The following is a 14,416-nucleotide window of genomic DNA, read 5'->3' as shown; positions in this document are numbered from 1 at the left end:
CCTCTTATAATGCAGCCACTTCTTCCAAGAAGAATTTAGCAAGAGTCCCTCCTGCTGAGACCCTGACTCTTGAAGAAGGGATTCGCTGGGCATTTCATGCATGTTGGGGGACTTCCTGTTCTGGCTTTGCCAAGAAAAGTTGGTTTTTATCATAGACAACCCTACAGTTTCCAGTGGCAAAAAAAAATCAGGGCTCTGAAGATCCTTCTGTAGAATAGGATGTGGAAAGGTATTAAAACACAACAACTCCACAGGGTGGAGAAGACAGAGATTCTTATTCCTATTTTAGAATTTTTTTTTTTTTTTTTTTTTTTTTTTTTTTTTTTTTTTTTTTGAGACGGAGTCTCGCTCTGTCGCCCAGGCTGGAGTACGGTGGCCGCATCTCAACTCACTGCAAGCTCCGCCTCCCGGGTTCACGCCATTCTCCTGCCTCAGCCTCCCGAGTAGCTGGGACTACAGGCGCCCGCTACCACGCCCGGCTAATTTTTTTGTATTTTTAGTAGAGACGGGGTTTCACCGTGTTAGCCAGAATGGTCTCGATCTCCTGACCTCGTGATCCGCCCGTCTCGGCCTCCCAAAGTGCTGGGATTACAGGCTTGAGCCACCGCGCCCTCATTTTTTAAATGAGGCCCCAAGGAGTCAACTGGGTGGCCCCAGGGTTCTCAGCACATCGTCTGGAACCGGGACGTGTGATTTGGTTCTTGTTTTCTTTGGGGCTTTTCTAAACAGCACAGGAGACCCATCTTCTGAAATACAGCACCATGGGGTAGTCCCTGCCTCATCTGAACTCCTGCCTCTCTTTGTTTCCCTTCCTCAGCGTTTGAGAAAGGCCACTGCTACGAGCCCTACATCCAGAATGGGAACTTCACTACATCCGACCCGACCTATAACATTGGGACTATAGTGGAGTTCACTTGCGACCCCGGCCACTCCCTGGAGCAGGGCCCGGCCATCATCGAATGCATCAATGTGCGGGACCCATACTGGAATGACACGGAGCCCCTCTGCAGAGGTGAGCGGACCCACGACACTCTTCCCACGGCACCCCAGGGACCTCTACCCTTCGGATGAGAAGACCAGGGCCCCAGCTTAGAGGCCTGCCCCCAGTTTTCATACCAATTTTAGGATTAGAACCCTTTCCAGGGTTCACAGTGCTTTGGTTCAGGGTTGGTGCAGGTCTTGAGAAAATTACAAAATGGGTAAATTTTCAAAGGTGCGCCTTCCTCTGGGCATAGGTCCCATAGTGCACAGCTTGGTGAGAGGAATACTGCATGGATTTTAGCTCGTAAATACTCCCTCTGCTATGCATGCTTGTGCAGTGCACAACCCATGCAACAACCCAGGGCAGGCCTGAATCTCATTAATAAGAATAATGATAGTTCTTAATTGGTGTGTAATAATTATGCTACCAGTGCTTTGCTAAGGGTGTATGTGCATTATCTGATTTCAACCTCACCATAGCCTTATAAAGTAGATTCTATCAGCCCCATTTGCAGGTGAGAAAACTAATGCTATGAAGTGACCTGCTTAAGAACACACTGAGGGGAATTGGCAGGGACAGGAATGGAACTCAGGTCTCTCTGTTCTCAGAGCACTGTGCTCTGAGCCCCACTAGACAGTGTTGGCTGCGTAGAACCCTCATCTACACAGGCTCCAGTGGACTGTCCTGCCAGTTTCCCCATATTCTTTTTGGTGTTGTTGAGATGGAGGCTGGCTCGGCTCACTGCAGCCTCTGCCTCTCGGGTTTAAGCAATTCTCCTGTCTCAGCCTCCTGAGTAGCTGGGGTTACAAGCATGGGCCACAACGCCCGGCTAATTCTGTACTTTTAGTAGAGACGAGGTTTCACCATATTAGCCAGGCTGGTCTTGAACTCCTGACCTCAGGTGATCCACCCGCCTTGGCCTCCCAAAGTGCTGGGATTACAGGCGTGTGCATCGCGCCCGGCCCGTTTCCCCATATTCAAGGCCGCTGAGCCACCCTGAGCCTGGGTCTCCTGGTAGCACGTGGAGTAATGAAGGGTGCCCTCACTCTTGGCAGCCACCGCCTCAATGGCAGTTGGCGTGAAATCACAGCCTTGCCATGGTGAGGAATTGATCCCTATATTAGATGTACCGGTTTAACAGAGCGGAATTTATTGGTGCTTTGGCCTCTGCCATGTTGAGAACTTTCCAAAGCGGTAAACACAGAGTGGAATTTAAAGGGCACCTGCCGCAGCCACATCTCTGCTTCCAGTTCAGGGCCGGGACCTGTCATAGCAACATTATCTAAATTATCGAGCAGCTACCACGTGCCAGGCGCTGTGCAGCATGTTTGACATTCATGAGCTTAAGCCTCAAAATCACCCAATGAGGTTGGCAGTGGAATTGCCCCCATTTTATAGAGAAAGGGAGCTGAGGCTCTGGGAAATTACATACCTCCTCTTACAGACTGTTAGCGGCAGAGACAAGATTGGAACCCTGGGACCACCTAACTTGAGTGGGCGGTCTCTTAGCCACTACTCACCCTGCAAAAGAGCAGAGGCTGTTGAGAGTCATTCTGACCACTGAGCTCCACCCTTGGTCTTGAAAGAGCAATAGCGCCCCTTAGCCCACCTTTTACCAACTGTCAGCTGCAGGGCAGGCAGCTGGCCAGCTCTCATTTAATCATTACACACACACAAACACACACACACACACACACACGTGCTGGCTGCCTGAGGTAAAGGCACCTGTCCACAGTACACAGAGATTCACGGCTGTCTGACTTCATAGCCCACATGGTTAGCCGCTATGCCACACTGACTTCTTTACAAATAAAGTCCGCCTTCCTGCCTGTCTGTCTTTTACAGCCATGTGCGGTGGTGAGCTCTCTGCTGTGGCTGGGGTAGTATTGTCCCCAAACTGGCCGGAGCCCTACGTGGAAGGTGAAGATTGTATCTGGAAGATCCACGTGGGAGAAGAGAAACGGATCTTCTTAGATATCCAGTTGTGAGTGTTTATAATGGGCGGTCCTCTAATTTGGCAAAATTTGGGAGATTGGGAAAGAAATTGCTCTTGTTTTATTCTTTCAGCCAGTAGTAACTAAGCATCTACTATGTGCCAGGGACTGTGCAGAGAACAGGCATTCCCATAGTGAGATCGACAACAACAGCACGCACACACACACACACACACACACAGAGAGAGAGAAAGAGAGAGAGAGAGAGAGAGAGAGAGAGAGAGTCCCTATCTTTGGGAAATTCAGTCTAAGGAAACAAATATGAAATGAGGGCATACACAAATAATTGCACACTCTAACTTCAATAAGGGATGTAAGGAGAGGTGAATGGTGCTATGAGATTCTATAACTGGAATTTGATATAAAGAGGAAGGTCAGAAAAGTCTTCCCCAAGGTTCTGATACTAAAGCTCAGAACTAAAAGATGAGTTGGAGCGATGCAAACTACATGAACAGAATGTGCAAAGGCCCTGTGGCAAGCATCTCATTTTCAAAGGACCGAATGGCCAGTGTGGCCAGGGAGAGGGGGGCACTATAACACTCGTTTACAGGACTACAGTTGTTTATTTTCCTGTTTGTCTCCCTAAACTAAACCAGAAGGTCCTCTCCACTGGGGCTGGGGCTGACTACCCTCTGTCTCCACAGTCTAACACAGAGTCTGATACACAGTAGATGTTCAGGAAATGATTGCTGAATGAAAAAAAAAATGTTTTTAATGAACAGACTTACTTGGCTGTGCGGCTGGGTTTCTCATATTCACAGGGGGTAACCATTAGATTCTCCATCCAGAATGTTCCCCACTAGCTCCCCATGAGGGTGACATTTGCAGGGAAGCAGTTACTCCGGGCCAGATGCAAAAGCGACTGCTCTAAACATTTCTGTCTTAGGTCATTCTCACAAAGAACCCTGCCTGGGAGGTCATTAACCCCACTGTCTGAGAAGGTAGCAGAGATGCAGGGAGGCCACCCAGAAAGCCAGCGAGTAGCTGAAATTCAGGCTTCTGTGGCTTCTCAGTCATGCTCTTTCCACTGCCCCATGTGAGATGGGGGTGAGAAGTGGACAAAGACAGATGGTGGTGTCTGGAGAAAGCAGAATACAGAGTTCCCCACAGACCCAGGTGGCAGACGGGAGGGTGGTTGGGGGAGGAGAGAGTGCTGAAACCCAGCAGGCTGGGGAAGCAGCACTCAGGGTTGTCTGGCTCTGCAGAGGAACCTTGCAAGAGAAAGAGACATTATTTTCAAATTATTAGTGACTGGCTTTTGAAGCTGTTCCTTAGATGCAGCAAGAGTGTCCTTAGGCTAGGTGCCGTGGCTCATGACTGTAACCCGAACACTTTGGGAGGCTGAGGCAGGAGGACTGCTTGAGACCAGGAGTTTGACACCAATCCCAACAACATAGGGGCATCCTATCTCTTCAAAAAAATAAAAATTAGCTGAGTGTGGTGGCACACGCCTGTGGTACCAGCTACTTGGGAGGCTGAGATGGGAGGATCTCTTGAGCCTGGGAAATTGAGGCTGCAGTGAGCTGTGATCATGCCACTGCACTCCAGCCTGGGTGACAAAGTAAGACCCTGTCTCAAAAGAAAAAAAAGTGTCCCCAGAGGTTGTCCCAGAACCTCCTTCTCCAGCGGAGTCAGAGACTTACACAGCTTGAATAACTGCCCCTTGTGGACTTGGGGTCAGGCCAATCTAAGAAAGAATTCCACCTCCTTCACATATGACTTTGGGCTGGGCTCACCTGTTCTCGCCTCTCTCTGGGCCTCGGTTTTTCTCTCCTGTAATGGGGATCTTGGAATATCAATGCTTTGTGGCTGCTGGAGGCAGATTTTTCGCGTTCCTTGCCCATTGCCTCACTCCTCAATAAAGCTCATCCTCGTCTGGGCACAGTGGCTCACACCTGTAATCTCAACATTTTGGGAGGCTGAGGTAGGAGAATCACTTAGGGCCAGGAGTTCAAGACCAGCCTAGGCAACATAGTGAGACCCCCATCTTTACAAACAATTAAAAAAAACTAGCCAGGCTTGGTGGCACCTGTAGTCCCAGCTACTTGGGAGGCTCAGGTGAGAGGATTACTTGAGCCCTGGAGTTCCATGCTGCAGTGAGCCATGATCACACCACTGCACTTCAGCCTGGGCAACAGAGTAAGACTCTGTCTCTAACAAAAAAGTTAAAATTAAAATTGAATTAAATAGACCTCATCCTCTTCCCCCCATTCCTTTCTCTCTGACTTCTAGAGTCTGGAATAAGATGTTTATTCATTCATTCCAAACAAATTGTTTGAGTGTCTACTATAAGGCAAGCATAATCTTATGTGCTGGAAAGGTTCTAATGGTTGTTCCTTCAGTGGTAAAATTCATATTAAAAAGAATGGAATGGGTTGTCTCTCTTAACTCTAGGGAAAAAATTACTGTGTACCTACTGTGTGCCAATAGCAGGCTTAGCATTGAAGATACAGTTGTGAGAAAAGCAGGGCAGTCCTCACCCTGCATGCCTAGCAGGTGAGGCGGGGAAGGAAGTAAATGCAGTGTGAAAGGAGCAGTGACAGGCAGGTGAGGGCACCTGAGTGAAATCAGGAGGGCTCCCAGGAAGAAGTGACTTCTATAATACCATGAAAGAGAAGGTAGGCAGGTGATGGGGGGAGGGGAAGAAGAATGCCCCGGCCAGGCATGGTGGCTCACACTTGTAATCCTAGCACTTTGGGAGGCCGAGGTGGGTGGATCATTTGAGGTCAGGAGTTCAAGACCAGCCCGGCCAACATGATGAAACCCCGCCTCTACTAAAAATACAAAAATTAGCCAGGCGTGGCGGTGGGCACCTGTAACCTCAGCTATTCAGGAGGCTGAGGCAAGAGAATCACCTGAACCTGGGAGGTGGAGATTGCGGTAAGCTGAGATCACACCACTGCACTCCAGCCTGGGTGACAGAGCGAGACTCTGTCTCAGACAAAAAAAAAAAAAGAAAGAAAAAGAAAAGAAGAAGGAGGAGAAGGAGGAGGAGGAGGGGAGGAGGAGGAGGAGGAGAGGAGGAGGAGGAGGAGAAGGAGAAGGAGAAGAAGGAGGAGGAGGAGGAGAAGAAGAAGAAGAAGAAGGAGAAGGAGAAGGAGAAGGAGGAGAAGGAGAAGGAGAAGGAGAAGGAGAAGAAGCAGAAGCATGTCCTACCTACATGATAAGGACATCTGCAAAGCATCTATAAGCCTGGAAATGAGAGGGTGTAACCCACTTAATGGCATAAAGTTTAACGTGGCTGGAGCAAAGCATGGCAGGTGGGTAGGGGCTACAGAGGGAATGGATCCAAGGGAAGCTCTGGGGTCTTCTTAGCTGAAGCTTCACATAGAAAACTTTATTCTAAGGCTGCATCCCTTAGGAAGCCTTCTGTGTTGCCCCCTTGTCCTTGTCCATAAATACAAATTTATGGTTCCAGCTTATGAATTCCTTCCCCCAGAGGTTACCAGGAAAACCACCTGTCTTCAGCCAAGAGAAGGTATGACAAACTCCTGAGTTCTTGGCTTCTCTGGCAGAAGATCCCGCCCAGCTCTAGGCCCCATGAAGTCATCTATAATCCCTCCTCTTCTGCTTGGCTCGCCTCTTCTCGCCTCACAGGAAGCCTCCCAGATGGGTGGTTTTGCTTAAATAAGTCGGGCCCACATCTCCCTTTGGTGCCAGAGGTCTGGAGGAGGAAACAAGAAAATGGGAATCTTTACTTTCATCATCTCTAGGCATCAAATATTCAATTAACCTTCAACCTGACACCAGATTGGGTTTTATTTCTACCACTAAGCATGCATGCGATGGGGCAGCCGATCTGGGAATCTCAAGCAATTAAAGCTTCCCCAAAGCCAGGCCACTGATGTTAGCATCAGCGAGGGAGCCCTTGCAGCGGGGGCAGACTTTCTGTCTTCTGGACATTTTCGCAGTCATAGATTGAGCGTTGACTAGGAGAGAGGACCCTCAGTTTCCTGCCTCCCTGCCCTGATACTCCATGCCCTCAGCAGCCCTGGACCCAGCACCTAGCCTCTCTGGGCCTTAGATTCCTCCTCTGCAAAATGATGGGCTGCCTTGAATCAAGGGTAGATGCAAATTCAAAATTATGAAGGGCCAGACAACATAAATACAGGATTTAGAGCTGGTGTGAGATTATATGGAGGGGAGGGATCTGTGATGAATTAGGAAGTACATACCCTATCTAAAATCATTTAAATTCAATTTTTATTTTATTTTATTTTATTTTATTTTATTTTATTTTATTTTATTTTATTTTTTGCAACAGAGTCTCACTGTCACCTAGGCTGGAGTGCAGTGGTGCCGTCTCAGCTCACTGCAACCTCCAACTCCCAGGTTCAAGCGATTCTCCTGCCTCAGCCTCCCGAGTCGTTGGGATTACAGGTGTGCGCCACCACACCTGGCTAATTTTTGTATTGTTAATAGAGATGGAGTTTCACCATGTTGGCCAGGCTGGTCTCAAACTCCTGACCTCAATTGATCTGCCCACCTCAGCCTCCCAAAGTGCTGGGATTACAGGCGTAAGCCACTGCCCCCGGTCATAAATTCAATTTTTAAAAATAGTATACCCTCCTTCAAAAAAAAAAAAAAAGGTGCCTACTGGCTGCATCCAAACTGAGGGCCATCAGTTTGCCACTCTTGCAAATGATTAAGGTGATTGAGGGATTAAACTCCTTTCTCGTTGCAGCAATGAAGAAATTCATATTTTGAAGCACTTACTATTTTCAAGGTCTTTACTAACATTAATTTTTACCTTGTGTAAGTTAAAAATAAATTGTATTATTTGCTCTTTGGATTAATCCCATGAAGTAGGTGCAACTATTACATTTAATTATATCCTCTTGCTTCCTCACCAATTCACTTGGATGTCTAAGAGGCATCTCAAATGAAACGTGTTCTAAGTCAAACTCCTGATTCTCCCTCCCTGTATCTATTTATAGGGAGATATTTATTTATCTATTTTACCTATTTTACCCCATCTTTCCCATATGTGTAAGGTATGATCTATTCCACCTGCCGCTTGGGGAAAAAATCAAACAAACAACAACAGAAACAGAACGCTTGGTGTTATTCTGGCCCAGTGGAGTGCTGGTTTTCTTAGCAAGTTGGGGGCACAGTGGGCCACACCCCAATTGGTAGCATCTGTCAATTTCTGCGGTGTAAATACTCCCACTATGACCCGTTTCAAGCTAACAACGTAATGACAACAGGCTCTCCAAATGCCTGGATGTGTAACCATTAGCTCTCACCAGCCCGTATGGGCCTGCCCCCGGCCCAGCACACTCACTGTGAACCGGACCTTTCTCTGTCTCCCATACCCTGTGACCAAATCTTCAGGAAATCCTGTTGCTTCTACTCAAAAGTCAAAGTCTTCCCAGAGTCCAAGCAGTTCTGATACCTCCACTGCCACCTGCAGGGTCCAAGCCACCCCCGTGTCTTCCCAGGATTATTGCAATGGCCTTTGAGGTATCCTCGTTCCCACTTTTGCCCGCTCTGGGCTCTTTTTAACCAACACTCTGAGTGCTCCTGTTACAACCTAAGTCATATCACTCATGCTCTGCTCGAAGTTCTGCAGTAGCTCCCTGTTTTATTCAGAGGTAAAGCCAGTGTTCTTACAAAAGGCCCTACGGGATCTAGCTCTGGTTATGTCTCCAGCATCACTTTATTCCTCTCTTCTCCTTTCTGTATGGCATATTCGACCATATTCACCTTCTTGCCATTCCACATGCATACCTCAGGGCCTTTGCACTGCTGTCTCCTCTGCCACTGGGATGCTCTGCCTCAAATATCTGCAGAGCTTGCTCCCCATCTCTCCATCCTCTGACTTTGCTTCACTTCCATAGCCCTCGCCACCACCCAACGCACTACACATTGTAGTATATCTTGAAGTATTTCAACTCCTACCACCTCCACCTGGAATGTCACCTCCATGAGAAGAGCCGGAGCTTATTTTCTGCCTTATTCACTGCTGTAACCCTAATATATAGACCAGTGCATGGCCCATTGTAGGTGCTTAATAAATAAAAGCCAATGAAATAAATATAGCTTGTACGATCATACAGACATGAGGCTTCAAAGGGAGAATTTGAACCCAAATTTGCGTTCTGCTGGCTATGATGCACATGGAGGGAAAGAAAGAGGGTCAGAAAAATATGGAAAGACCTTCTGGGGACATGGCCTCCATTTTTTAAATAAATACAGGTTTGTTACATGACAAGGAACCTGGGTTGATAAGAAATAAATTTGGCTAAAAATGATCAGGTAAAGTATTAAATAACAGAAGTAGAAGGACTCCCCAAGAGAACATTGTATAGGGTTATGGTGTCAAAAGATGTGTCATCACAGACCTGAGAATCAGAATATCTAGCGGGAGGGGGACTTCAACGTCCCCCAATCCAGCGATGCTGAGATATGCTGGCAGAGTTCAGGGACCAAGTGCCATGGCGCTTGGGAAGCCTATTTCATTCTCCCGGATATTCTGAGCACTGGACACTAAGCCAAGTAGAAAGTGATGATGGAACCACAGACAGGCTCAGAATGGGGCCAGTAAGGGGGGCATCGCCCTCCCCAAGGCAGCTGTCATGACTTGCGTTAGGACAAGCAGCCAGCATCATCCCGGGGCCTTAGGATTTGCAGGGACATCAAAATCGATTCAGTCCCAGTTTTAATCATCATGGACATGTGAGGACTGTCATTTTTGTCACTGAGCAAGTTTAATTCGATTCCACAAATATTTATTGAGCATCCACTATGTAGCAGGTGTTGAGGCTGGGCCCTGGCAGTGAGTAAGACAGATGCAGCCCTGCCCTCGGGGAGCCTTGTCGTAGGCTGACACAGCACCAGCAGGAGGAAATACAGCCCTCTGAGGGCCCAGAGTGAGGGAAGGTGAGCCTGGCTGAGAACGTGAGGGAGAAGCTTTCCTGAGAACAGTAAAGTCTAAGTCAGTTTTTCTCAACCAGGGGCTATCTTGCACCAGGGGACACTTGCCAATGTCTGGAGGCATTTCTGGTTGGGACAACTGGAGGGCAGGGTGGACAGCACCGCCAGCATCTACTGGGGACAGGCCAGGGATGCTGCTATGTATCCGACAATGCACAGGACAGTCCCCACCACAAAGAATGAGCTGACCCAAAATATCAATGGTGTTGAAGCAGAGAAACCCCGATCTATGCTAAGACCTGAAAGCCAGAGAGAAGATGGGCAGAGATGGAGGGGAACAGTGTTCCAGCCAAAAGGAACAACATGTGCTAAGGTCCAGAGGCAGGAAAGCACAGCTCCCTTCTTAACTGTCCATGATATTTAATATTTGCTGAGCACTTAGGATATCCCAAGCGTTTACATCCTAGACATCTTCACGACAAGCACATGTCTTGGGTTCTGTTATTATCTCCATTTTCCAGATGAGTAAACTGAGGCTCGGGGTGGTGGGAGAGTGCCTGTGATCGCACAGCTAGAAGCTGGTGGAGCTTGGACTTTCACCCCACTTGCCATGTCTCCAGGACCCTGTGTGTCTGGAGTTCGAGGACACATCCATGAAGTAGGACAGCCTGGCAGTGAGTGGGACTCAGCAACGCCTTGAAGGCCACATTAGGGAGTCTGGGCTTCCCCAAATTGGGCAGCAGGAAAAGGGTTTAAGCACTTAAAGAGATTAAAGCTTTGCAGAAGGGAGCTGCGTCCTCTGGTCACCAGCCCGAGGCTCACGCCGACAAGCTTGGCACACGCTTGGCAGAGTGGCATCTGGACTTGGCACCTCCTCCCTCCCACAGAGGGAGTGAAAATAGCATCTCAACAGCCAGGGTTACGTGAGGCCCAAGAGCTGCTGGGTTTAATTTATCTTGCTTGGTTTTCCACTGACAGTTTTAGTAAACCAATTTGGGTTTGATAGTAAAAATAATTCCGTCCTCCAGGCCCCTCAGCCCTCCTAAGTGTTTGCAATTGTTATTTTTCACATCGACGAGGAGGAGGGAGTTTGCACTGTAGACCGAGCTGGGTAGGTGGCCCATAGTAGGCGCATGACTTAGCTGTCTGCTGAGTCATGAATGAGGACGTAAGCCACATGTGCCAGGCGAGAGGGGATCTCTAGCCCTCTTCGTCTACTGGGCAGTCTGTTGATACCATGGGCATGGCGGTTCTAATTAGTTACCATTTATTAAAAACCTACTATGTGCTAGGTAGACCCTGAGCCGCATCTTTTAGGTCCGTGAGCAATAATAAATGTGAACATTATTATGCAGAGATAATAATGACATAAATTAGAGCTAATGTGGGTAGAGATAATTACAGAAGGGTAATTACCCAAATTAGAGATAATGTATGCCAAGCACATTGCATGTTATCTGGCACGTAGTTGGTGCTTCACAAATGGAGACTACTATTATCAGGAATCCTCAGATAAGGCAGATATTATCATTACCACTTTATGGATTGGGTCATGAGAGCACAGAGAGGTTACGTGGCTTCCTCAGGTCACACAGCTAGTAAAGATGGAGCCCATACCGTAGCCTCCGCTTCCACTGACTTGAACAGCTTTCGGGGCACCAGCTGTGTGTCTCGGCAATGCAGCAATGACGCAAGAAGGCTCACAGGCCTGTAGGGACTCAAAGTTCACGAAGGGACATACAGCCATAAACAGACAACGTGGCAAAATGTAAGCAAAGTCCTGTGGCTTGGAGAGGGAGTTGGGGAGGTAGAGGGGAACTAGATTTATCTCCGTGAATTATGGAAATGTCCCTGAGAAGGTGACATCCAGAAGGAATCTTGAAGAGTGCCAGTTGCCCGGAGTTAATGGGAGAAAAGTGTCATAAGCAAAGGATTCAAGCAGTGACGACAGTGACCATTAGGCATGGAACAAATGCTCCGAACCACAGCGTCAGTGAGAACCATCTGCCTTCATTGTTGGACGGAGGAAAGAAGGAGGGTGCATCAACTTGGGATGAGTCAGGAGCCCTCAGGCTAAACCTTCTTTACACCCCAAATGCCGCCCTAACCCACCATGTATTCCTCCCAGCTCCATCAGAAATCTGCCTCTTACCCTGAAAACACAACTGAACAGAAACTGACATCCTAAGGGACTTCTCATATTGCTCTCCTCTCTCTCTCATTTATTCTCTCCCCCCACGACCTCCCCGACTCTCAAAATAAATTATGGAAAGGAAAATAAGGGAACTAACATTGGTGAAGGCATCGTGGAATAGAAGATCCGAGAGGGGCCCCGAGCTTAGCAAGTATCACACAGCGAGAGAGGACCAGAAAGACAACCTGCTTGTGGCCACAAGAGCTCAGCACAGGGGCCACAACCTTGAAGATGCCTTACGGCCAAGGAGACATAAAAGCATCTAGAGTCAAAAAGAGGCGCATGTGAGTCCATCCTGATGTTCACCAGCTCTGTGGCCTCAGGCAGATTATTGAAGGTGATGGTGCCTGCCCCCACAATGGGATATTTTGTTCACTTTATCCCCGGTGTCTGGTACAAAGAAAGTGCTTGATAAATATCTGTTGAATGAAAGAGACGGTAAGGCTGGGCACAGTGGCTCATGCCTGTAATCCCAGCACTTTTGGAAGCCAAGGTGGGAGGATCACTTGAGCCCAGGAGTTCAAGACCAGCCTGGGCAACAAAGCAAGACCCCGTCTCTGCAAATAATTTAAAAATTAGCCAGACATGGTGGCATGCAGCTGTGGTCCCAGCTACTTGAGAGGCTGAAGTGGGAGGATCACCTGAGCTCAGGTGTTGAGACCAGCTTGGGCAACATAGTGAGACCCTGTTTCTAAAAAGAGAGAGAGAGAAAGAGAGAGAGAGAGAGAGGAGGTGGGTGTGTAAATTAATTAAATAGTGTAAAAGTTAAAATAACAAATAACATAAGGTTTCTGACACAAGATAGGCAGATAACCATAGCTAACACTATTTTTACCCCTACTATATCCCAGACTTTATGTTAAATACAGGCACACATTATCTCATTGATGATGGTGATGATGATGAAAGACCAACATCTGACATTCATTGAGTACTTACAACGTGCCAGTCTTTACGTGCTTTCTTTACCTATAGTAACTCATTTCACTCTCCAATGCAGTACCAGTACCCTATGCAATATCTACATCACGTCAGTATGACTACTCCTTTGTACAGATGAAGAAACTGAGGCTGAGAGAGATGAAACTGCTTGCCCAAGGTCACACAACTAGGATGTGTGCAAGTCAGAGATGGTCTTAGAGACTTGAACCCAGGTCTCTAAGACCAAAGCCAGTTTGTAACCCACCCCCCACACACACACACACACACACAAAGGTAGCGAAGTGCTCCACATGGGAGAAATTCCCAGCTTCATCTTACAGAAGAAGAAATTGAGGCTCAAAATGTTTCCTGCTCCCTGTTTCCTGGACATCTGCTGCGAACGTACATCTATCTCTGCAGGGAAAAAGTCTCAACCAGGCTCCAGCATGCCTTTCTTTGCTCCTCCGCAAAGTTCCCAACGTTGCTCCCTGTTTGTGAGCCCCAGCACAGTTCTCTAACCAGGAAATAAAAAGGCCTAATAACAGACCCAGGTAACCACATGATTGATAGCTGCGGAACCGTCCTCTTCAGCTGCTGCCAACCTGTTCCGTGCTAAGTTAATTCCAAGCCCTAAAAATTAAGTGCCTTCTCCAGAGGCACTTCAGTTCTTCAAACAGAGATATAGCTGCTTTGGACTGTAAGACTTCTACCTGAGAGCCAGGCAAGGAGGAGGGAGAGTCAAGAGTTGAGGACAACATTAGCCCTGGGAGAATAGATTTCCGGATATCAGCAAAAATAACAGGAGAAATGCCCGCGACAAAAATAAAACTGGCTGAACTCAGATCTTCTGGCCCATTAGCAAAGAGGAGACAGGATTTCCCTGGAGCCAAAAGTTCGAAGGCATTAGAAAAGGAGCAGAAAAGTTCATAGAGCCCAAATTCCATCATGTTGCAAATGAGGAAATTGAGGCCTAGAGATGGGAAGACATTGCCCCAAGACCACTGTATCAGTCAGCTATTGCCGTATAACAAACCATCCCAAACTCACTGGCATCAAACCGCAGGCATGTATTTCTCTTCACGAGTCTACAGGTCAGCATGGTGCTTCTGGTCTTAGCTGGGTTCGCAGATGGGTCTATGGGCGGCCACTGGCCTTCTTCACATATTTGGGGGTGGGTTGGCTGTCGTGGTCTAGGTGGGCATAGACTGGGATTGACATAGACACGGATCTCTGCTCCAGGTGCCTCTCATCCTCCAATTGCTAGCTTGGGCTTGTTTCCGTGGTGACTGGCCAGGGTTTCAAGAAATGGAGAAGAAGCATTCAAGGCCTCTTGAGCCCAGACTAGGAAGTGGCACAGCAGCGCCTCTGCCATATCCCATGGCAAGCCACAAAGCAAGGCCCAGCCCAGAGGTATGGTGTGGATACAGAGAGGGACCAAGCTCTGGGATC

The 14,416-nt window shown here is 48.0% G+C and overlaps 1 protein-coding gene across 6 annotated transcripts in view; it reads left to right on the top strand.

Moving 5' to 3' along the window:
- The window catches only part of SEZ6L (seizure related 6 homolog like), a 213,546-nt gene that overhangs the window by 141,412 nt on the left and 57,718 nt on the right, over positions 1 to 14,416 (top strand). For all 6 annotated transcript variants that reach the window (XM_007975230.3, XM_007975228.3, XM_007975227.3 and 3 more), the window contains exons 8-9: positions 818 to 1,012; positions 2,828 to 2,966. In XM_007975230.3, the coding sequence (XP_007973421.2) occupies positions 818 to 1,012; positions 2,828 to 2,966 (334 nt within the window). The remainder of the gene's footprint in view (positions 1 to 817; positions 1,013 to 2,827; positions 2,967 to 14,416) is intronic.

The sequence above is a fragment of the Chlorocebus sabaeus genome, chromosome 19 (assembly GCF_047675955.1).
Source record: "Chlorocebus sabaeus isolate Y175 chromosome 19, mChlSab1.0.hap1, whole genome shotgun sequence".
NCBI lineage: Eukaryota > Metazoa > Chordata > Mammalia > Primates > Cercopithecidae > Chlorocebus > Chlorocebus sabaeus.
This window is presented reverse-complemented; position numbering and strand designations above follow the sequence as displayed.